Source organism: Cloeon dipterum, chromosome X, assembly GCF_949628265.1.
Source record: "Cloeon dipterum chromosome X, ieCloDipt1.1, whole genome shotgun sequence".
Classification (NCBI taxonomy): domain Eukaryota; kingdom Metazoa; phylum Arthropoda; class Insecta; order Ephemeroptera; family Baetidae; genus Cloeon; species Cloeon dipterum.
In genome coordinates, this window is record NC_088790.1 from 19,472,669 (window position 1) to 19,496,671 (window position 24,003).

The 24,003-nt window shown below is 38.6% G+C and overlaps 1 protein-coding gene across 2 annotated transcripts; it reads left to right on the forward strand.

The window, feature by feature from the left end:
- Positions 1-290: 290 nt before the first annotated feature.
- Positions 291-23,474, forward strand: Eip78C (Ecdysone-induced protein 78C). Of its 2 annotated transcripts, XM_065493478.1 has the most exons (9): positions 291-514; positions 4,887-5,005; positions 15,384-15,502; positions 16,697-16,838; positions 17,621-17,934; positions 18,341-18,554; positions 19,039-19,205; positions 19,264-19,443; positions 20,031-23,474. In XM_065493478.1, the coding sequence occupies exons 1-9, from the start codon at positions 420-422 to the stop codon at positions 20,217-20,219; spliced, it is 1,539 nt and encodes a 512-aa protein (XP_065349550.1). In that variant the 5' UTR covers positions 291-419; the 3' UTR covers positions 20,220-23,474. The 2 variants fall into 2 exon arrangements, with proteins under 2 accessions (XP_065349550.1, XP_065349549.1); XM_065493477.1 differs by lacking the exons at positions 291-514; positions 4,887-5,005 and adding an exon at positions 11,458-11,845.
- Positions 23,475-24,003: the final 529 nt, after the last annotated feature.

Genomic DNA, 24,003 nt, shown 5'->3' on the forward strand with positions numbered 1-24,003 from the left:
GTTCCGGTTGCCCTTTGAGAGGGCAAATTAAATTACTGAATTTACCACATCCCCTGTTTAGGCCGAAGCGGAAAACAATAAATGCGGGTGTTGGGGGCGGCTCGGGGGCGGCGGAAGGTAGTTAAAAATTAAAGCAAAGGAGCGCGCATCTGGCCGCCTGCGCGAGTATGGATTTTCGGCAGCGAGCAGCTGGAGCAGCAAACGCGGCCGAGTCCGCAGCCGCGACCGGGGGTGTGCGAGGGGTGGCTGCCTCCCCTCCAGCCGCCTCCATTAGGCCTCCGTGTCGGTGTGTATGTGTGTATGTGTGTGCGCGAGCGAGCGGACGAGAGTGAGGCGAGGCGGCGCGAAAGAGTGCGTCGGGCGAATGCCGCGGCCGTCCTGGGCACCCTGAGCACCTGAGACGTCTCTGCGAGAAGCACATGGAGGTGGTCAAGGGTGGCGAGGTGCAGGTCAGCTCCTCGTCCAACCCCTCGCCGAGCCCCCCGTCCACCCCCGCCAGCCCCACGTTCGCCAAGTGAGTATGAAACGGCACCTTTCTTCTTTCCGTCTTTTTTCCTTACACTCGCCGCCGCATTTATCGGCACCTGACGTCTGATTTATCGGACGCACAACCTCCGCCGTCCCCTCCCCGTTACCGGGGGTAGCTTTAACGGGTACTGCATTTTTTATATCGCCACCTTCTTTTACTGCCCGGATTTGATCCACACACTTTGCATTTTTACCGATTGTACATTTGTTGACAGCAAAACCTTTCAAAATGTTATAATATCGTGGCTCTCGAGAGCTTAAATCGTTATTCCGCTCTTTGGACTGCATAAATGTGACCCTTCCATGAAATCGAAGACACAATCCAGAAGCAGTGTATCTTAAAAAAATCGACAGATATTCAGAAACCTCTAGAGCAATAAAAATGGCAGATACTATTCAAAATACGCCATATTTATTTCGAAACAATCAAAATATTTCGGATTGTTTATTAATCTCCCAGCAGACTGAGAAACTTAATTAGATTTACTTTGTGTTTAAACGTCTTAAAGTCGACTAAAACGATTTAATTTGACCAATACCGACAGTAGATTGATTCTTTTAGGCCAAAATAATCAACCTGGACAAAATAAGAGCAAAACCTTACAGGAATTGATTTGAAATCTTGATTTTCTTTTCAACAGAGCTGTCATTTTTTTTCTTTGTTTTGGAACAAAATTTAGGCCGTTAAATCAAAGTTTTTTTACCCTACATTGTTTGGTTTTTTATTTACAATCAAGTAATTCGAAACAATCCAAATTTATAGAATCTGACAAAATCTAATAAGAAACATTGCAAAAACGGACGAAATAACTATTTTTTAAGAATATTAAGTGGCCCGGAAAAATCTTAAATGTCACTATTTATATCTTTGATAACGAATATTTTAACCACAAGACTGGCTTTAAAAAATTCAAATATTAAAGACGCTAAATTAAAATTACCGCAATATATTCCATATTAAGTGTTTTTTAATTGATATAAGGGTGTTTTTTTTTTTTATAAAATATCATGTCTTTTGGAGCAAGGATAGTGTCTTAAAATCTTAATTTTTGTTTAAAGATAAGGAAACTATTGCGGTCTTTATTGTAGATTTTGTAGAGTGGATAGACATTCGATTCGCAATATTAAAAAATCAAAATTGTTCTGATGTAACCCCCTCCTGGACTGAATATTAAAAATAAACAACAATAAATGAGTAGATTTTCCTGGTATCGAAGGTTTTAGACACTATTAAGCTCTAAAAATTCAAATCCCCTAAAAATTAACCTTTTAAATCAACTGTTCTTCAGTAAAGATATCGTGTTCTGAAAATTCGCTTAAAATGAGATTAAATTAAGCATCTGAGAAAAAAAATCAATGAATTCATCAATCAGCCTGTGCTGGTTGGTTGGTTGGGATGAATTCGGGAGTGCAAAAAAGGAGCAGCATGGCGCTCGGCGGCACGCGTCAAATTGATCCGCGGCGCGCATCCTCCCCCTTTCCAGCGTTATGTGTGTGTGTGCACCGTCTTGCCGCTTTCCGCCCGCCCAACCCCCGTCATATCGCGCGGCGCGCTCGCAATCGTCTTCTCGTACATGCACATGTACATCCTCTCACTTCACACACACACACACGTTTGGTGTGTTGTGTTTACGGGCGGCCCAATCAATAACCGGGGCACCCGCGCGACGAGCGATTTTACTCGGCACTCGAATTAAACAGCCACTCGAGCGTTAGACGCGATTTTGCAAATTTCGCTGACTCCGACAGGGAACAAAGGCTGCTAATTAGCGAGAAGCGAATTAATTGATTGCGCCGAGGTGAAAACGGTTGGGTAGGCAACCTGCATGGCCAGAATGACGGGCGGGTTGCCGCCTTGCCTTTTGAGCAGGCGCTCTCTGTTGATTTTGAGACTCTTTATCGAAGAGCCGCATGACACAATTTGGAATTTTTTACCTTCCTTTTTAAATCATCATCTGCAACGTTAATTTCAAATTTAAAATAAAATAGCATTTTTCAGGCTCTGTCAATTGCAATTACTGACAAATCATGTGATATAAAATACAAATAATGATTTCTGAAATTTTAAAGATTATGACAGAAAAATGCAGGTGATTTTTGTAACTGATTTTATCTTAGATGAGCATGTTAATTTTAATTTGAACCCAATTGTTTGCCCTTCAAGCTAGTGTACGATTTATGTGAAGCAATTATTGGTTTAGTGAGCGGTGATGGAGTTTGCGGTCGCTACAATTAGACTTTACAACGAGCAATAAAGCAAACAGGGCAGCTGCAATACAAAGTTAAAACATTTTCTTAAAAATTTACAGCTCACGACCTTTTTTCAAGAAGTTGATTCACATATTATGCATCATTGCTGGGAAAACTCTTTCTTTAGAAACAAAATAATAAAGTGCGCTCGCTCCTTTTTCAGCGCACAAACTTCGTATCCAGTGTTCAAAACAACTCAAATTCACTTGAAAAAATTACAGGTGATCTTTGGTTACAATCTTCTTATACTTACCATCGGTTTGTGAGGTATTTGATATGATGTTTTTTTAATTAATTATCATTCTCATAGTTACAATCACTCGGTGTTATCCGAAAGCCAGGCTATATAATTAGATTGAAAGAATGAATGAATTTTCACTTTTCCTCTAAAATACAAAATATTAATTTAGTTTTGAAAGAAGAATTTATGACGATACTCTGTCATTCGGGGATAAATATTTTTGCTACATTTTAAATTAAGCCAAAATCAACCAAACTGGAGAAGATTTTTGTAAACAAATTAGGTGAATTTTTAAGATTGGATTTTAAGGGAAAACAGTCTGACTTTTATCTGTCGATATTTGTGTTTATTAGTGCATCGTTTGTAGCATAACTTATCCAAACAAAAATGTTACAAAAAGCATTAGAAATTCCAAAATGAGTAAAATCTCAAAAAGTTTTAAATACCTAAATCAAGAACATAATGACATTTTTGTGACTGATATTGCTTTGAACATCTGAGGTTTTGCACATACTATTAAACGATTCAAATGAAATAATATTTTCCTTAGTTCGTAAGTGACGATTTGCTGATTTGCAATAAAAGCAAACAAAGCTGATAGGTTTGGATTGACTTGAAGGTGTTTAAGAGATTTAAAGTTAAATTAAAAATACGCTCAGTGCTTTTACGCTTTTCTATAAATACCGAGCATAAACCACTCTCGTGCAAAGTGCTTAAAACTGCAACATGTGCAGGCCAATCGATAAAATGCGCTTTGGAGTGCGGCAGGCCGGATTGATTACTTTTGTGTGCACCGGTCTGTCGGTGCGAGGCAACGAGAGAGCCTTTTATCAGCGCGCACAAAAGCCACGCCACGTAGTACAGCGTTTGAAACGGGGATGCACCCCGTAATTAGTTCGAAATGGGGGATGAATGCACGGGAAAGGTAGATTCCAGTCTGCATGCTTTGTGTGTGCATACGTGTGCGTTTCGAGGCTGCGTTGTACTGTTGCACGTGTATATAGTGGTACACACACAGGTGTATAACGGTACGCAGGCGAGGCGAGTGGCAGCCAGTTTGATGCGCGTGGAGACAAACCACACGTGAAAAGAAACGACGAGCAAACAAATATTTATTGCACGCGCTCCGAGTTTGTGCAAAGTCCCAAGGGGGCCACTCTCTGACTCGCACATTTGTTGAAGGAAAAGGAAATCATTTGCTTGGCAAGTTTCTTGACGTGCATATAACAAATGGCCCAGCGTTATCGATGATTTTCTATGGCCGAACTTCGGTGCTGAGAGTTGGTCACGTGCTAATAGTTTATTCTCAGAAATGAAGAACGAAAAGAAATTATATTTGAGAAAGGCGTACGATTTTTACGACCCAACAGAGCTGAAATTGAGTTCCTTATTTGTTTTGTCACTGGACAAGCCTGAATTGTATCAGCAAGAACAATTTATACATATTATTTCCGTAGTGGGAGCGATAGAGCTTTCTTTCCTTAACCTGTTTTTAGCAAAATGATTATAAAATTAGCACTTATTTCAAAACTATTTAGGAACTTGATAAGAGAGCCAGAAAAAAGTATTCACAAATAGCATGATTTCAGATTGTAAAATGAATTCAATTAAGTCAGCAGAATTTATATTTGCTCATAGAAAATTGTCAAATGAAATAGTTTAATCACATTGTTTGATGCTTTTAAGTTTTAGAAAATACATTTACAATTAAATTATATTTCTCGTGTAAACGCACAATGGGGATAACGCTGATTGCTTCCAGTTCTGGTTAAAATATTGACTTTTTTCTATTTGAAAGGACGTTTTTCACCCATTATCTACCGATATATACGGGATACTAGTAATTTTTTTACAATGCGATTTTCAGGATCAAGTTGGAGCCGCTGAGTGTGCGCCTCGAGCTGTCGTCGTCCACTTGCAGTTCGGAGCCGTCCAGCCCGCTGGAAGCTAATTCACCAGGAGCACTTGTAGCTCGCGGCTCGCTTGGTAAGCTTGCATCTTCATTTTCTCCACTTTCATCCACTTCCAGACAGGATACACTTTACAAAAACTTAAACATTTTCAATCTCGAATTTGGTCTTCAAACCCATAGCTAAATTTCTTTCCTTTCAATTGTTTTTTCGTTTGTGAGCAAACCATGATTTAAAGGTACGATTTTTGGCCGGAATTTTCTGAAAAATATCGCTTTAAATGTTACATAATATGCAACAATATTAATATTGAAACTATTGAATTTCAACTAATTGAAAAAGAGCTTGAAATCAAGGGTTGATTTTTTGGCCTTCAATCGTTTTTAACGCGTGTTTTTACATTTCTTGCAGCTTGCACTACAGTGTATTTTTTGACGCTGGGTTAAGCAAATATGCTTATGAAGGAGGGGTTGAAGCTATGTGCTCTCCAGTACAAGAACGTGCGAGATAATTTTGTTTTCAAAATTTTTCATTTCCGTCATTTCCTTATTTTTAGTCAAGCTACGTAAATATTTTACTTCTTCGCCATCAACTATTTCTATTTTTTACCAATTTCAAAGAAATTCTTGATTAAATAATGAATAGGAAAATACTAAACCATCATCGTTCATAAAGTAATTATTATTACATAATCATCAACATAGAAACATTAAATATATATCTGCATTAGGCAAACAGGAATACAGATGAATTTATGACTGCAAAAAGTCTACGAACGAATAAGAAGTAGCACACCAGACGCTCTTTAATATTGATCTATTTTACGAAAATTGAAGAGAAGCAAAATATTTTGCATTGTTGCTGGTTGGTTTTTCTACTAGAAAATCTCTCGAGGATGAATGCACAATTTTCAGGATCAAAGAATCCTTACCGAGTGCGAAGAAGTGTAAAAATTATGCAGCGAAAGCTCGTTTGGGACTTGGAGACGCGCGGGCAAGAAGAGCCCTAGTAGCTTTGCGCCATTCGCACACTCACACACGCCGGCTCGTTGTTATTCTTTATCGATTTGGGCCGCGCGCGTGTGTTCGTACTGTACCTGTCAGCAAGCGACTCTTCTTCCTCTTGGAGACGAGCGAGCTTGCTTTTCTGCTCTACTCCTTTTGGTTACACAGCGCGCGAAAACAGATGCACTCTCGCACCGCTTTTCTTTTTCTCTTTCTTTCTGTCGCTCGCCTGGTACAATATTAAGGTGTGCGGGAGGGGGCGAGGGCGAAGAGAGGGTGCGGAATAAAAAAGCAGGCGACAAGACGGTCTGCTCTCTTCTCTTCATTGTGAATTTAAGAAAAGCGGACCGGGACACGAGACTTTCGCGCTTTTCCCCTTGCACGTGAGCTTTCCCTCTCGTCGCTTCTTCCATCCGCTCCGATGAGCATACAAATAAACTTGAACAGATGCCATTCATGCATACTTGGTTTGATTTCAAGATGATTTACTCTGCCTGATGGATGGCCGAAATTTGCTATTAGCAGTTTCTAGACGGTTTTGGTGGCAAATTTAGATGTTTTTATACTTATACTGTTTCTAATAAAAAAAGTTAGACAAAGTGTCGAAATGTGAGAAAACATTAAACTTTTCTATGGAGTTTAGGGGCAATATTTTAACTCCGGTGAGTAACTTTGCCAAGAAAAATTCAGACATTTCCTTCCTCTTAATATGTAAAATGGTCTCAGCGAAATCTGAGCAAACAAAGATGAAATTTTTAAACTACGTAGTATGTTAAAGGAATGAGAGCAACATGTAATTTAGTTTTAAATTTAAGAAATTTTCAATTTCCACACTCTACACAAAGTTGATTTGGTCTGAATTCAAGTTCAACTAGTTTATTGTTTTAGATATAGACCATATCAGAGCTACTTTTTAGGGGCTTATTGTCTCAAAACACACACTAAAAATGGAGTAATTTTACAAAATTATAAATCTAAATTCTAGCTAAAAAATATCAGAAAAAGTTTTAAAATCACAAATTTTTTCTTGTTTTGCTCTTTTTATCCCTGTCCTCGGACCGGGAAGGGCGCGCACTGCACTAGCACGAATGCTGAAACCCGGGTCCCAATAGCACCGCGAACGGATATTATGGGCGCACCAGGCCGCACAGGGACCCAGCCCACTCAAGGGCCACTTGCCTCCGCGCCGAGGACTGCATTGAAACGCTAGACATTCGTCCCGTGAAGCCAATGCTTCATGCTTGAAAGGTGCAAACCAGCAAGTAGCGAGCAATTTGAGCATTTCGAGTCACTAAACTAACCACTTTTTGCCATCTCTGACATTGGGTAGCCAGTATTAGATCTCCGAACTGCTCAAATACCTCCCATTGCTTTGACACTCCTGAGAGTGCCTTAACAATGCGAGCCAACAGGCTGGTAAACGAAATGCAAGTTACAAATAAATATTGTAAATTTGCACCAGTAAAAAATGGCAACATTTTATTTGGAGTTGATGGCTTCTAACAATAAGAAAACTAGGTCGGATAAACTATACGAAAATCCAACCCATTTTCTAACCAAAACTACGGTTGTGAAAGAAGAAATGAAACTGCTTCTGATGATCCTCAAATAATATTTGAGGCTCATATTACAAATTATATTTCGGTAAAAGGATTTCTGATCGTGACAGTTTGATCATTTTTTGTCACATTATATTGTATTGCATGTAAGGAAAACACCTTTATGTTTAGTACGGCTACAGTTCTCAACACCGGATTCAAACATACCAATTGATCTTGCCTGCATTTCCGCTTGTAAATAGGGTAAATAGATACGAAAGAATTGGTATAGCATTGGCTGTCTTCAATTTGATTCAATTCTTCTTCAAAGAGTCCTTTCTGTGTGCCGATTAATCTGTGCCCGCTCTTTTTCTTCAGCAAGCCCATTAAGTGCTCTGCTTTAAAGTAAAGCTATGGTGTGCTCGGGGAAAAGTAGGAAAAAGCAGCGGAGGAAATTGCTCAGCAGGGATTGAGCGATCTCGTCGCCGACGTCGTCATCCCACTCGCGCGCGCTGCTTGCTTTTCCTGCAGCTCGGGGATTTGCCGTCGCTGCCGCCGCCGCTGCCGCCACTGCTCTCGCGAGATGCGTGTTTAAAGGAAATCAATATGTTTCATCAAAATAATAGACGAAATGTATATGTATCGCTCCAGACTGCGAAATAAAATGCCGATATCGAAGTCGCGTTTGTGCATGCGGTTATTAAATTTATCCAGTTTCGTAAAAGAAGGCATGTGTTGTTTGCTTACAATTATAACGGGACTGTAGGCAACAGCAAATAAAGATACTGAAGAAGTTTGATCTATTCTCAGTAAAAATTTTTTGTGCATATAATTTTCATTTACGGTAGCAGATAAAGAATTTTCTTGGATTATTTACTGACATTTTACAAACTAAACACTATGATCCACGGTGACAGCGAATCAATATATTTACATGGTATATTATGTTTTCTTTACCTTCATCTTTTTTCCCATATCATAAGCTTTTAGTATAGCTTCTTTGTCAATTTAGGAAACCTTTCTGCGAAGATGCTTTTAGACGGGATTTAATTCGGTTTAAACGGCTGCATGGTTATTCCTAGAATTGGGAGCTTAAAAAATGATCTATTTTGGCAAAAAGATAACTCTTTTAGACGTGTATATGAGCTATTGTTAACTGATTTTTCCGAGCTAGATTTTACTAATAAGCTCAAATTCCCTTCGTTTGATTGGCAAATTTAAATAATTTTCCACAAAAAATCTTAATCTTCTTACTTCCCCAGCTCTGAATAAGTCAACAATAAAACTTAATAATTGGTTCAATAGAATTTTTGAAACATATTTTCCCTGAAAATCATCTTCGTCAGTTAATATTTCCTAAAAATCTGTAAAATGACTGAATTTTTTCCACCCTCATTGTTGAAAGAGCAAATTAAAAGAAAAATGCAAATCCCCGTATACAAAAAAAGTTTAATGGACCGTTTTTTCAGATATCGAGAGTCGAGAGTGATAATAGCGAATGACACACGTGGATCGTGAATGGAATGAGTGAGCGAGTGGAGAGAAAGAGCGGCTTTTTTGATAATTGCACACTTACACACACGCACTCGCGGATAGGGAGCGGCGGACGCGGCAACGCTGTAAATAGTGCAGGAGTTATTGACTGATGCGAAGGCGAATAAACATAAGCACACATCACATACACACACACGCGCGCGCTCAGCCGCGATTCCACCCATTGCTAACTCCACGCGAGGTGACAAATTGACCGACTGACTAAGTGACTCAGTCAAAATCAAAGATCAAAGTGGGCCAGCAAAGTAGCCTTGAATTTGAACACCGTGTGGTTATTCCGTCACTTCTCTTTAACTCGTGGAAGCTCCATGATTTCCTACAGTTCTTTTCAAAGACAAACTTAACTTTTGAATGAAATTTAAGGCTAGAAAACTTTTTTCAATTAATACGTTTAAAATAATGGGTGTCAATCAAATGCTGAAAAATAAATGAACAGTTTTATTTGAACTGAAATTATAATTTAATTTAGAGCAAAATGTAATATATACTTTCTTAGTTTTTAATCATAAATTGTAAATAAAATCCACCTAATTAATCCTGAAGAATGCCCAAGTATTTACAGTATATTAATCAAATCCTTTCCTGAGAAAAATATCACAATGATCCAAGTGTTGGGCCAGCTTATTGTTAGCAAAGCTCTACAATAAAGCAGTTCCTCGAGAAGAGCTTACTTTGCAGTGCGGTGTTAACTATATTACACTTAATTGGCTGCGGTCTCTCCCTTTCCCTCCACGAGAACTGTTATGATTCAGGTTTTTTGTTCATACGCCCGGCGCTGCGCCGTTTTCGTTTGGCTGTGACTGGGCGTCACGCGAACGAGAAATTAAGGGAAAATCGGGAGGAAAAGGGGTGCCCGCGCTACCGACTCTCATTAGAGCAAAAAGAAAAAACGCGAAGGAAGAGCTTGAGCGGTCGGAAAATGCGGCTGTGAGTTCATTTCCATTCGCTCACGTGTTTTTGCATCCGGAGATATAAAGGCGGTTTTTTCAGTGTGACAACGAGAGAGGATGAAAGAAAGAAAGTCATTCCTCTCCGAAATTAACGTTCGCGGTTGAAAATCGATAGCCTGCGTTGGTTTGGCAAAAGTTGCGGCGGAAAGAAGCTGGAGTTATATGCAAAAAGCTCGGTTGACGCGGACGAATATCCTGCGATATTAAGCGCGCGAGATTGTGAAAAACAACAAGGTGCGGTAGAACTACAGCAATATGTGTGTGTGTGTGTGTGTGTGTGTGTGTGTGTGTGTGTGTGTGTGTGTGTGTGTGTGTGTGTGTGTGAGAGAGAGAGAGAGAGAGAGAGAGAGAGAGAGAGAGAGAGAGAGAGAGAGAGAGAGAGAGAGAGAAGAAAGAGATTGAGCGAAAAAGGAGAGGCGCGAAGTGCCATCACTGATTGTCTGCTCTCGTCGACTTACGTTCGTGAAATGATAAAGCAATTATTCTACTGTCTTTAACTGAAAGCTCCTTGGGCGTGGATGTTAGATATTTTTACTACCAAATTTAATCATGTTTCTTTAAACTTTTTTAAGTCTAATAAAAATACGACAGTCACCTGGGGCCAGATTCGCATGTAATTTGCATTACATGAATTATGTAATTTCGCCGATCTGATCGGAAAACACACTCGCGAAACTCATATAGAAAGCAAAAGAGCTCAAAGTTTGCCTCATTTCAACGGCATCTTGGATTTGACATGCGGACACAAATTTCAACGCCCATATCTGGCCACCTTTCATAATAAATTCACCAATTGCGAAAGCCGCAAAACAGATGGCGCCACCGTATACTTCCTATTTTTAGGCACTTCCGCTGTGATTTGGGACTCAATCCTGACCTGTGTGACTTTCAAATAATATGAAAGACCACATACTCAACCGTGTTAACTTAATTCGCACAGGTCCTTTTCATCTTGTTCAAAATTTTCTCAGAAATTTCACTCATACCCTACCTAAAATTATCCTCAAGAGGAGTAAGAGTGATGAATAATTATTTGATTTGCTCAGGGTCAATAATGGTCGCATTCTTCAGGAAACAGAGGAAGTTTCAAATGTCCAAAGTGAAAGCTAATTTCCAGGCTAATCAACGATTGCGCAAAGGTCAGACTGCATGGCGTAATTTTTCTGTTTCAATGGAACGTGAGAAGAAATCAGTCCAAAATACAAAGTTGCAAATCAACAGTATTACAAAAACAACAATAAAGAAGAGCAGGGACAAATGAAAATTGCGGGGGGATTGATCGTGGCGCTTCTCCAGCTTGCGTCTCTCTTTCTCTCTTCGCGCTCGCGAGTGAGAGAGAGAGAGAGATCCATCGGCAGGCAAGAGGCGAGTAAGCAGGCAGGCAGGCAGGAAGGGGCCATTGACCCTGGCAGAGCTAGCTAAAGAGCTGGCTGGCTGGCTTGGCAGGTTGGCGTGGAAGGGAAGCAACGGGATTGTCTGGCCGGTGCGGTGCGCGCGCCACAAGGCAGTGAGTGAGTTGAGTGTTGCCCGGTGATGAGGGCCGCGTGCACCAGCAGGGTCTTCCCGAGTCCCTGACGACGAAAAATCCAAAACAGCGAAATGAACGCGTTCCACCAACTTGCCAGGGAGCAGCAGCTGCAGATCGATGGCTCGCAGGACGCGGAGCACCACACCACCCTGGTGACCTTTGACACGAGCGCGGACTTCGGCGGGCTCGCCTTCTTCGACCAACAGCCCTCGCCCGAGTCACCGTCCAGCTCGGCCGTCTCCTCGTCCACGGTCGTCGGACAGCTGCTCGCCGAGCACTCGCTCAAGCTCGTGTCCAGCACGACCCCCACCGCCCCCAGCCCTGCCAAGCCCAACAACACAGGTATTGCAAATCGTCTGCCACAAAAATCACTATCGGCAGGATGAATTTGTGTTCAGTCAGGGAAACTTAGATCCTATCAGTTTAAATTTAAAATCTTGAGGAATAGCCTCGGAAATGTATTAATTGGATTTGGAAAGGGGATGTGAAGCTTTTTTTCAGCTGACTAATTAAACTAATCAACGTGTTTGGCACAATAACCTTTTTTCAACGACAGGGAAACCGAAACAAAACATCACTTTACTTACTGTGATCGGCCTCGAAAGGAAGATGCTTTCAGCAACAAAATATTAAAATTTAGTGTCTATTACCAGAATTAAAATTTATGGCAAACTTAAATAATTATCTTTAAATAATATTGATTAAACAAATTATTTTTGTATATTTTAACATTTAAAATATTTGTAGATAATTTTAAAAGTTTAATATATATTTTGTACAAAGATAAAAAGAGCAAACATTTGTCAATTTATAAGAAAAAAAATTTATTTTATGTTTTTTATATTGATTTTATTTTTTTATTTATTTTCCTTTATTATTTTCTATAGTTTTTATCTATTATTGGGGACGTATGTATATCAAAAATAAAATTAAAACCTTATTCAAACAATATTTATGTATAAATTTTTCGTAAACATCATAATATTATATCAAAAAGTTAAATTAATTACTATTAATTGTATTTAATCTAGTCAACTCAGTCAATTGAAAATCAGCTAAGATGCATTATATTAATTTTTGATCTTAATATTTAAAATCTGATTTGGTGAATCATCTCTCGTGACATCATTCAAATCAAATAAAAGATCAAAGTCAAATATGGAATATTGTTATTCGAGCATAGAGATCTGCACCCTTTCTGTCGTCACAAATAAAGCATCTTTAATAATACAACAATAATTACTCTGGTAAATAGTTAGTATAGCTCTTTCAATGCATCATAGAGCTAAAGGATTAAAAGTGTAATTTTACCGAACAGATTCTCACCTAATTCCCCCAAAAAATTCAGTATTAGTAAAAATTTTGATCATTCTGTGTTGTTTAAAGCACTATGATTTCCATTTTCCATTAAAGCAAGTGATTTCTGATCCTAAAATAAGCGGCTTAATCACTGTGGCAAACACGATTCGCTCTCTCTATCTCTCGCAACCGCCAATGCGGCTGATTTCAAAAATAAATATTCAATCTTTGTTGGCGGAAAGCTATGGAGCGCGGGCATAAATCAATAACAATCATTACAGTTACATGCTATAAATATACAAGCGGTGAAAACAAATAATGCAAATGCTCTGTGAACGACACACCGCGCGCAGTTAAAGAGAGAAAATGAGGAGGAGGAGGAGGAGAAGGAAAAGCTCTATTCATGCGCGAATCACGATATTCCACCAAGGTCAAAGACATTTCTCGATAAATGCACAATCGGAGGCAGTTCAGTTGACATAGTTGACCGTAATTTCAACCCCATTTTGCCAATTACAAATGGTCCTATAAATGAAATATCCTGATTTTATGAGAGAGCGATGATCTTCAATAATTATTACTCATTTAAAAAAAATGGATATTGTTCCTTATATTTTACCATCTTTAAGGGGAAAAAATTAAAATTTGAAGAATTTATACGCGACATCACTGCTGTGTAAATTAGCCGAAGCTTTCGCCTGAATCCGAAATTTACATGAGCTAGAGCGAGCGCGAGAAGAGATTTAATGAGAGAAAGAGAGAGAGAGAGAGAGAGAGAGAGAGAGAGAGAGAGAGAGAGAGAGAGGCGAAGTCACTGATCGCAGCGCAAATAGCATTCAGCAGCCGAAGGGATTTAAATGGCCAACTCTCGCCGAATACGATTTCGCGTTGTCTCGAGAGGCGCACGAATTGTATACAGCAGATGATTTCGCCCTAAACATACATATTCGTGGACGCACATGCATTATGTATACATACATATGTGTTGCGTGCGTTTGAACGGCCCCGCTTGTGTACCGACTCTCTGACGAGAATACAAAACCGGTTTTGGTGCCGAAGAGGAAGCAGAAGACCAAGAAGAAGCCAATACACAATAATAAAGTAGTGCCCTGACTCTCGAGAAGTGAACTGTGGCATCCGTCGAGATGGGCTCATCATTCGCTAAAAACTCCTCCGATTGAAACTCTCAAACCGGGGAAATGTTTTTCTGTTCTTCATACGGCCAGTGAACCCCGATATTCATTTGAAATTACAAAATTGGTATTTTTAGATGGCACACCGTGCTAAAGAAGTCGCAATGTGTTCGCTCTTCTCGTAATATATGAAATCCATTTAAGAGAAAGAAATTGATAATTTTCTCTATTTAAATTTGTACCTGGGAGATTTTTAAACTAATTCTTAGCAGTAGTAAAATACTTATAATGGCGTTAATTGCAAAAAATCAGTCATTCGATATTCTATAATTGTGACTTTAAGCGTGAAATTAGTTAACAATTTTTAACATAGATTTAAACAGAAATTCAATGGATTCAATATAATAAGAATGGTATCGGTAGTAAGTTGCTCATATTTTTGCTACAAGAAAATATACGTTTTTCTTTTAGACAAAAATAGCCGGTTCTGTCCGAATCAGTCGTTTCCAGAAAATTTTAGTTAATTACGAAAGATTTAAAGCCAAATTCAGTGTATTTCACGTGACGAATCACATATTAAGCTGATTATTATAGGAATGAAAATTGCATTTTGTTTCAAAATAGATCAACTTTTTATCCTTGTTCTATATAATAATGTTTTTATTTATCATACTCTCCATCAGGCACAACAATTGCAATGTTTTTTTATGTGGTGGCGAAGGATAAAATTTTTTTATCTATAACGAGAACAGAACGTAGTGTAAAATTATTATATTTTACCAATTTGCTATCAGTTTTTCCGTATTACGATAATTAAAATTTCGTGCTCGTTTTGTTAAAAAGTAAATTTTATCACCATCAGTTTATTTGTACTATTAATTATTCCGTTTGCTGTATTTTTTAATCTATCTGCACCATTTTAAACAATCAGTATTCTTGAAATAGGAAGATTCAGTTGTCATAGAAAGAGCTTTGGGCGGAACATATCAACTAACGTTCTCCAGCCAGATAATAAATAACGAAATTTTGACATTGCAATGATTGAGCTGAAAAGAAAAAATTAAAAAAATTAAGATTTAAAATAACTATACTTACAGCAGGCAAAGCCAAATTAAAAAAATGTCATTTCTACGCCGCAATGTTTAAGTAAAACTCAAATTTATTTATTGGTTTGACCCATAATAGACAGATAATAAATAAAAATTGTCCTTTTTAGCTGTTGAATGTAGTAACGTTTCTCACTATTTTTTAGTTCTGACAATCATGTTTGAAGGATTATGAAAATTGGATGCAATTTCCGTAATCTGACATCTTAAGCCAATCAATTCCAAGGGAATTGTGATTGACCGTCTATTTTCAAACAAAACTACATCATTCCCTGTGTAATTGAGCATATAATGCAAAGAGAGATGCACTCGACGCTAATTGCGAGCATGTGTGTGTTGCAGAACAACAGTTATCAGCAGCGGCAGACTCGAGTCCGGCCAAATCGTTTGTACCTTGCAAGGTGTGCGGGGACAAAGCGTCCGGCTACCACTACGGAGTCACGTCGTGCGAAGGATGCAAGGTACGTCTATACGTCTCTTTTCCAGCAGCCCGCGAGATGCGAATCCGCGGCAAAAAAGCGCGTTAGTCAGCTCTATATATTGTATTGACAGTTATGTGTGGAAGCGAGTGCACATCCAGTCTGGCAGCAACCGAAAATCAGTTATCATATAGCTGCACAACGTAACCGTTAATTGCAGCGACTCTGCTTGAGTCGTTTGTTTTCCCTCAAAAATTAACTCGTATAAGAATCAAATGTGCAAAAAATTAGTGTTCATTGCTAAGCTTTCTCGCTGACTTGGAAGAACTTTTTATAAATTTGTTCACAAAATTAAATTGATTACAGAAACAATTTCAATTAAAAGGTTTCTAAATTAAAAAATTACCTTTCAATTTAAGGCAAAAACTGGGCTGCGTGTTTCTTTTGATTAATTTTAAAAATTCCTATTTTTAATTTTTTTTCACAATAGGGAAGGTTATCTAAAAGGGCTATACTTTATTGTTCTGCTAAATAAAATTTTATTATTTATGAACTTTGAAAAACTCATTTGGAAAGTGTAGTAGAAATGTGAATAATATTCAAACCGTAAAAAGTTACGTGGTCCTTTATTTTTATTTGAAAAGGCTCAAATTCAGAAATTCCGGATGTATATATTTCTGCAATTTTTTTATTAAATATAATTGATAATAAAAACGTCAATGACACCTATGTGCTTATTAAAATCAATGACTCGCGTTCATTCCAAGCCGTTTTTTGCTCTTTAGAGTCCTGCTTGATATAGAAATATTGATTTTATCATTTATTTCCTGAAATTCCCCGCAATTTTTTGTTTCTAATTTTACAACCGTCGTGAAAATTGATGCAACAAAAGTCTGGATTAAATATAGCATTAAATAAACATGATTCCAATTAAAGTTTCCGCGTCACTGTCATCACTGAAAAGTTCGCAACAATTTTCTCTGCTGGAATGAAATTGCATGCATGAGATGCAATTCCCGGAGCGACGCATACCCGTGGATTGTCGCTAATTTGCTGGTTGGATTAAAGCCTATTGTGCATCTGCAAAGGCTGCGCGCGCTCTCTCTATTTGATTATGCAAATCCCCTGGCGGCTATAATTGTAGCGCAGACTGGCTCTCGTTCGCTGGAATTGCTGGAAAAATTCAAACTCTGCTGCTCGAGATTGTCGTTTATTTATTTTCTCTTTTTTTTGCAGGGGTTCTTCCGCAGGAGCATCCAGAAACAAATTGAATATCGCTGTCTGCGCGACGGCAAATGCCTGGTGATAAGACTTAACAGGAATCGCTGCCAATACTGTAGGTTCAGGAAATGTCTCGCCGTTGGAATGTCCAGAGACTGTAAGTGCCCCATGGATTTCATTTAGTTTTTATGTATACAAATCTGAAGAAATGATCATGTTTTGAAATTAATTAAAATTGCGGGATGTTTAACAATTAAGGAAGCAGCCAGTCCAAACATAGTCTCTTAAATAAAGGAATATTCGATTTAAAAATGATGTTTATTTTAAAAGTTTAATGATATTTTTGTGACACCCAAAGGTGTAAAAGAAAATGATCAGTTTTCACTTTTACCCTTGATTTAGACCCATAAATATGGTATCCTTTCGATCAGGCTCGACGAGAGCAATTAAATGTACACTTATTTTTACAATTTGTTCAAAAGGATATGCTTCGCTTTCGTAAAATTTTGCGAGTTTCCCGAAAATGTACCGTATGTCCTTTACAAAAAAATGGACTATTTTATGACAGATTTTCTTGGCTTAGACCGATAACTGGTATGAATTTTGATTGAAAGGAGCTAAAACTGACTCAGGAACAGACCTTTTTCTTGGTCCCAAATCCCCTTTTTAATCAGAATTCAAAAATATATATTTAGTTTGTCACCGTAATGGTTTTAAAATTCCTAGAAGATTTTAAATTAATTTTGACTCTTCGAAAAAAATAATTTTTCCATGATCATTTTACTAGAAGTCCCCAACAGTTTTAGGAATTCTGCACTCATGAATTTTAGTAGAAGAAGCTCGACACCCCCATCAGCTTCCCTCATTTAAATAATGTCGCACTACCCGCGGCGCCGATGGCCATCTGTCTAAATTCTCACGTTGCTTTTGTCATTGCAGCCGTGCGGTACGGTCGGGTGCCGAAGCGGAGTCGCGAGCGCAGCGGCAGCGACGACTCTTCACCGGCGGTGTCGTCGCTGTCGCCGCCAACGCCGACGCCGACGACGCCGGTGCCGCTCCAGCCGCTGGCCGTCGTCGTCAAGCCCGATCCTGAGAGCAGCAGCAGCAACAGCGGCAGCATCAGCCCGCCGGCCGTGATGCGCACCAACTCATCGGACGCGGCGTCGTCGTCGTCGCCGCCCCCGACGCCGCTCCCGACGCCGCTCCTCCTTACCGCCGACTCCCTCTCTGACCTCGTCCTCACGGTCACGCAGGTAAAAATTTTGCAACACAAATAAATTATAAATAATTTTAGTGGCTCTGATTTAAACTTAGTTAAATATTGATGCGTTTAACAGAAAGGAATTTGGGCAATAAGTAGAAAATCAAATTTAAAAAAAAATTGAACCAAAATAGGGTTTTATTTGAAACTCATTTCAGATTGGATATTAAATTTTTCCTCAAAATTTGAATTTTTCTAGGAAAATGTTATATTTTGCTTCAGGTGTACAAAAGAGTGCTACATATATTATCATTAAATTATAATAATCAATACAATTCTGGTGTCTTGATGACGCCTGACGCCATGCTGTAAAAATATAGCGTTTTAAATAGGCAATATTGATTTGAAAATCACCAAAATTTCGAGCATACTAAATTTTGGGACCTTTGTCTCGGCAGGCGTACCACTTGCACTGGAGCGAAGAGCATATTTTAAGCGAGCCCCTGAAACCGTTGGTGGAAGGCAGCGTGGAGCAGGAAACCAGCTCCAACCCGTCCAGCCCAACGTCAACGTGCGGCGAGGTGGGTGTCCGGGCAGCTCTCTGGCAGCAGCTCGCGGACATTATCACCCCGAGCGTGCAGAAGGTCGTCGAGTTTGCTAAAAGAATACCAGGTACGATTTATTAACTAAGTATAAGACGTTCTGGTTAAACTTTGGTGATTGGATTTTATTTAATAACTTCACTATGACGACGCTAAAAGGTTTTAGCACGCAAGCCCTCCCTTTCATAAGTAACGCACTCGATCCTCTTTTTAAAAAAGATTTTTAAATTAGTGGAGATTTTGGTTAGACTATGAATGTAAATTAACACGCTTCCATTATATAAGATAGGTGTTATATAATGTGGCTGCTTTTTAATAAAAAATATAATTTTTCTCAATTACCAAAAATATTATTGTGTTGTTTAAATTAAGAGATCCAACCATTTTTTCAAGTGCCATGTTATGTGTAAATTTTATGCCTCCGTGGTCATGATGTAAGTGCAGGAAAATATTTTTTGATTGTCTAAATTGACGGACCAGAATATTTTCAAATATATTATTACCAAATTATACGCATCTGACAGATTTTTAATTGTGTTCGTCTCATTTACTAGGATTCTGCTCACTGAATCAAGACGACCAGCTGATTTTGATAAAACTCGGTTTTCTGGAAGTGTGGCTGAGTCAGTGCGCGAGCAACCTGGCCCAGCAAAGCGAGCAGACTCTGTGCTTCGCGGACGGCTCGTTCGTCTCCAGATCGCAGCTCGAGACAATTTACGACGTGAGTTTTTTTCACTCTGGCTCGTAATTTTTGCGAACTGATTTTCTGCTTTCCTCAGGTTGAATTCGTCGATTCGCTAGTGTCCTTTTCCAAGACGTTGATGAACGCGGCGCCGAGCGCCTCGGAAATGGCCCTCCTTTGCTCCATGGTCCTGCTATCGCCGTCCAGAAGCGGCATCACGGACAAGTGTCTTGTCCAGTCTCTCAGGGACAAACTGGCCGACGCGCTCAAGTGCCAGGTGAGCTGAATTTTCGAGTCTTCATCGCTTTGATTCTTATTATATTGATGGCAGTCAAAATGAAATAATTTAAAAATGAGATTGCAAGCTACGGGAAACTTTTAACATATATTTCATGGAAAATATAACCATTCTTTTCTAAACAGATAAACAGTTTGATGAAACTGCAGCTGTCAAGTTTTGATAATTGTATTTGTTATGCTCAGAATTGCATGATTGGTTGTATGAGGATAATGGAGGCATAGAAAAATGTAACCTAATTAAAAATTGAATTAAATTTTAAAATAAATTTCAAATTTTTTGAAGTCTTGAAAACCCGTGATTTAATAAGTCGATGTTAGGTTTTTTACTCTAAATTCAAGGATTGTTAAAATGTAGGAATAGTAACTTAAACAAAACAATAATTGATCTGCATTTGATTGGAAGAAAATTCCAGTAATTTAGATTTGTTATGAAATTTTAGAACATATTATTTTTAATAATTATTGAACAAAACATGCAGATTGTAGGTTAACGGTATCATCTGCTGGTGAACGTGCTTAAAAAACTGTGGTGGAATCTATAATATTAAACAAATCCCATTGCAGGCGATGCAGAGTAGCAGTGGCGGGCAGGAGCGAGTAAAGCAGCTGCAGGAAATGCTACTGGAACTGCACAACCTGGGCATCAAACACCAGCAACATCTGAGCTGGCTGCGGCACCACTGGACCAAAATGCACCTGCCGCCCTTGTTCGCTGAGATTTTTGACATTCCCAAACTCGAGGACGACCTTTGAGCGCGCAGTCAATCAATCACTTATTTCCGGTTATTTTTTTTTAATTCCGTTGACGTTTGTTAGGACGCATTTTTGCGTTCCCGCCCCCCGTTGAGGATGCTTTGTAATTTACGTAATTTATAAAAAGAAAATCTTTGATTTAATGTACAGAGATCGGTTTGTGTGCTGTTATTTATATACTTTCACATATATTATTGTTGAATATTGTTTTTCGTTTCCCGAACGCGTTATTTCGAGCAGGGCTAAAGCGGACGAATGTTATTTATTCATATATTTACATATGGATGTGGCATTTTCATTACATATTTACATTTATATATCGAATTCATCCTCTGAATGTGTTTCACTATAAGGTGTTCTCGCGCGCTAAAATATTGCCATTTTCAGCTCTCGTGTTATTCCATTTTTATATTATTTATTCGTCTTTTTTCGCGCTAAAAGTGGTCGTTGCAATTATTCCTTTCCCTTCCTGTCCTACATATCATGAAAGAAAAAATGGAACGCGGTTCCCAAGACTTAGAGCAGGACCGCACCATCAGCTAAAATCAAATTCAGCTGGTCCTGCCTTTTCATCTCACAACAACAAAAACACGGTTTGGCTCACTGGACGGTTATGCGTACACACATAGATTAAAAAATCAAGTGGAAAATGCAATAATACGATGTAATAATTATAAATCTGGGGGTATGTGTTTAAAACTACAAAAGAGTCTTAGCGAGCAAACTTCACACTTTCACTCACACACACGCTGTTCTAAAATAAGAGAGATCTGTATTTGTTACGATTTTAATAATTATCATATATCTGATTATTATGCACTACAAAGTACCTGCTAGTAACTTGGTTTGTGTCTCCTCTTGTTTCGGTTCAATCTCCCCTTGCTCCTTGTGACTTAACCGCAAAGGTCTGTTCCAGGGATTCCCAGGTCGGTGCTTTAATTTCCATTCTTTCTTTCTTTCTCGGGGAAGGAGGGGTGGGTTGGGGGGCCTTCGTGCATATAAAATATCGAGTGATCTGTTTCGGTTACGTGTCTGTATACTCTCTGTGATTGCATACAAGTGTTGTTGTTGACTCTAATAACAATCGCGTTTGAGTGTTTGTTGCTTATTGGTTCGTCTCTCACTATGTGCCTATGAATATATAATACTATCATGTGAAAAAGAAAATAATACATTGTCTTAAACACACACACCTTGAAAAGATGAGCACTCAAAAATGGTATATATCGGTGAAAACATATCAAGATTGTAATTTTAAAAATTCTATACTTGCGCATGTGACTTAAAATCTTCAAATTGAGAAAAATCGACAAGAGACAGAAGGCGGAAAACCTTGAGAACTGTGACTTGAATACATTTGCTGAGCGTTTTTGTGTCTCTCTCGTTCATGAAACAAACAAACACACATTTGATTGTGTTCAGATTCCCGTTGAAAGGAAGGGGTTGCTCATTCAGACACCTGTTAAAAATTTTCAAATCACTCTCTCAATCGGTGTGCTATAATTAAGACTTTTTCAAATTTAATATCAGAAAAGGTTCTTCGATTGCCGCTGAATATTTTCACACGCTTCTGAGAAATCCAGTGTCCGCGCGTGCGTTTTGAATTTTCCTGTTACATGCGATACGAATTAATTGTGTTCATATATTCCGCTTTTCCAATTTGCTGCATCTATACACAATCAATTGTGATTGCTTTTACTCAATGTTGTCTGTTGCAAAGTCACGTTTATTGCATGTCTTCTGATCATCCTCAAATGAAATTGTTGCTGTAAATTTTATTATATTTATTATTGTTACTTAACTGTGTACGAATGCGAGCGCTGAACAACAGAAAGAGAGAGAGAGAGAGAAAGAGAGCGACACGTGTCGCAGATTCGCTCTCAAAAGATCTTTTATCTCCATAAAAAATGTAAATCTCAATCACACACACTTAATAAATATATTTGTACTCTAGACTGGTCGAAAAGCACTGTGACGTCCATATAAGCAATTAACTCACGACGAGTGTGTGTGGACGACATCAAAAACACATGATTTCTCCGCGTTAGTGTGTAAAATACCTCTCGTTTTTAAGACAGCTGCCGTGCATGTGCTAGGGGCCTAAATAGGAACGGCACTATTCCAGCAGTGGAGAGGAAAAACATTTATTAGTCAGACGTTGATCAAAAATACTTCTTACATTAATTGCTTTCTCATTGTCCGATCGCTATCACAGTTTGTTGTGCTGCATAACTATAAATACAAGCGAGGTATAAATTGTATTTAACAGTAAAAACGCACTAGTTTGCGAGCAGATCTGAATTTTTAGAAGAAGAGAGAGCAGGAAAAATAGAGTTTGGCACAAAAAGTATTATTAAAAGCTGTTGTAGCACAAAAAAGAGCTATTACTCCGATGGCAACTCCAAACTTGCCATGGTTAAAGTGTGTAAATGCACAAGATATTATTAGTTTACAATGAAACTAGACACAAAAGAGCTCTACTTTGAAATATTGAAACGGATATGAGTATAATTATCTTAAAATTACTTATATAAAATAAAGTTATGGAAAAACTGTTTATTTCAAAATCCGGAAATATTGAAATGTGGTTTTAATTTAAATTTTGGTTTAAATATAGCAAGTAATCGTTTACAAAGTGGAGCATTTTCCCGATATTTTGTTTGTTCGAGATCAAACAATGTGCTTATCCGAGGTTCCGAAATTTTAGTTATAAGCCGCGTTGTTGTCGTCAATGTGCCAAATTTTCGAGTTTAATTAGAGTGAGCTTGTGTATATTAGTGTCAATATTCACACCTGATGTACTGAGAACATTTAAGTTTTAAATATGGAAAAGCATAACTCTCGTTCACCCTCTCACACTTCTCGGCCAAATGAGGGGCTCCATGTTATTCTTATGGAGGAAATAGAGAAGTGTGACGAGTGAACGATTATTGTGATGTTTGCATCTCTTATTTTCGTCCGCGGTCCCGTGATTTTCCTCATGACAATGAAGTGCGGCGAAGGTTTCCAGCTCTCCCTATTCTTCTACCTCTTCATAAAGCCTTTTATTCGATCTAGATTTCTGTGTTGTCCATGGACATTTTGAGAATATACGGTGTACAAGAATATAGACGTTTTCATCTGCACACTCGTTCCGAAAACCTCCCTCTGAATAACTAGCAGCAAAAATTGCGAATCACTAATTATTTTCATTGTGTTGAATGTGTAATGCTCAGAGATACAGATTAATAAAAACGGTAATACATGTCAATTAAAGTGTGGATGTTTTTCATTTTATCATGATTCAATCTCTGCGAAATGTGAATTTTTTAACATATTTGAAGGGGTGGGTTTGAAAAGTGCTTGGCAACCTTTGAGCTTTTCAAGCCACCTAGGGGAGACACGTTGATGCGTCACGCACCTCTGCCGCATTGGAATTCTATTGTTCACTCTTGAATGGGGGTTTGAAAAATTCCTCAGCATCGCGCAGCCTTCTGACCCGCGGTCGTTAAACTATACTCATATTCTTGTTTTTCAATGAAAACTCCCTCTCCTGCCTCTCCTTATAAGGATTCCGATCGAGGCAAAGGCAAACACACAGAGGGCGATAGTGTGTTCAGGGTGCAAGGAGAGGGGGACTACTTCGTTGACAGAAGGTATTTGGAAAGCAGAAGAGAAACATCCCCTTCGTAAACCACTAAATCCCACATTTCCTGCTTATTTCGCTGTTGCGAAGTGAACGAGTTCGCTTTTTTCAAAAAGTATTATATCCAAAGCAATTATGGCAGCTCCTGAGGCTAAAAGG

Coding starts and splice junctions, on each gene's coding strand:
- Eip78C (XM_065493477.1), top strand. CDS start 11,575: ATGAACGCGTTCCACCAACTTGCCAGGGAGCAGCAGCTGCAGATCGAT. Junction 11,846..15,383: donor TGCCAAGCCCAACAACACAG/GTATTGCAAATC, acceptor TGTGTGTTGCAG/AACAACAGTTATCAGCAGCG. Junction 19,444..20,030: donor CCGACGCGCTCAAGTGCCAG/GTGAGCTGAATT, acceptor ATCCCATTGCAG/GCGATGCAGAGTAGCAGTGG.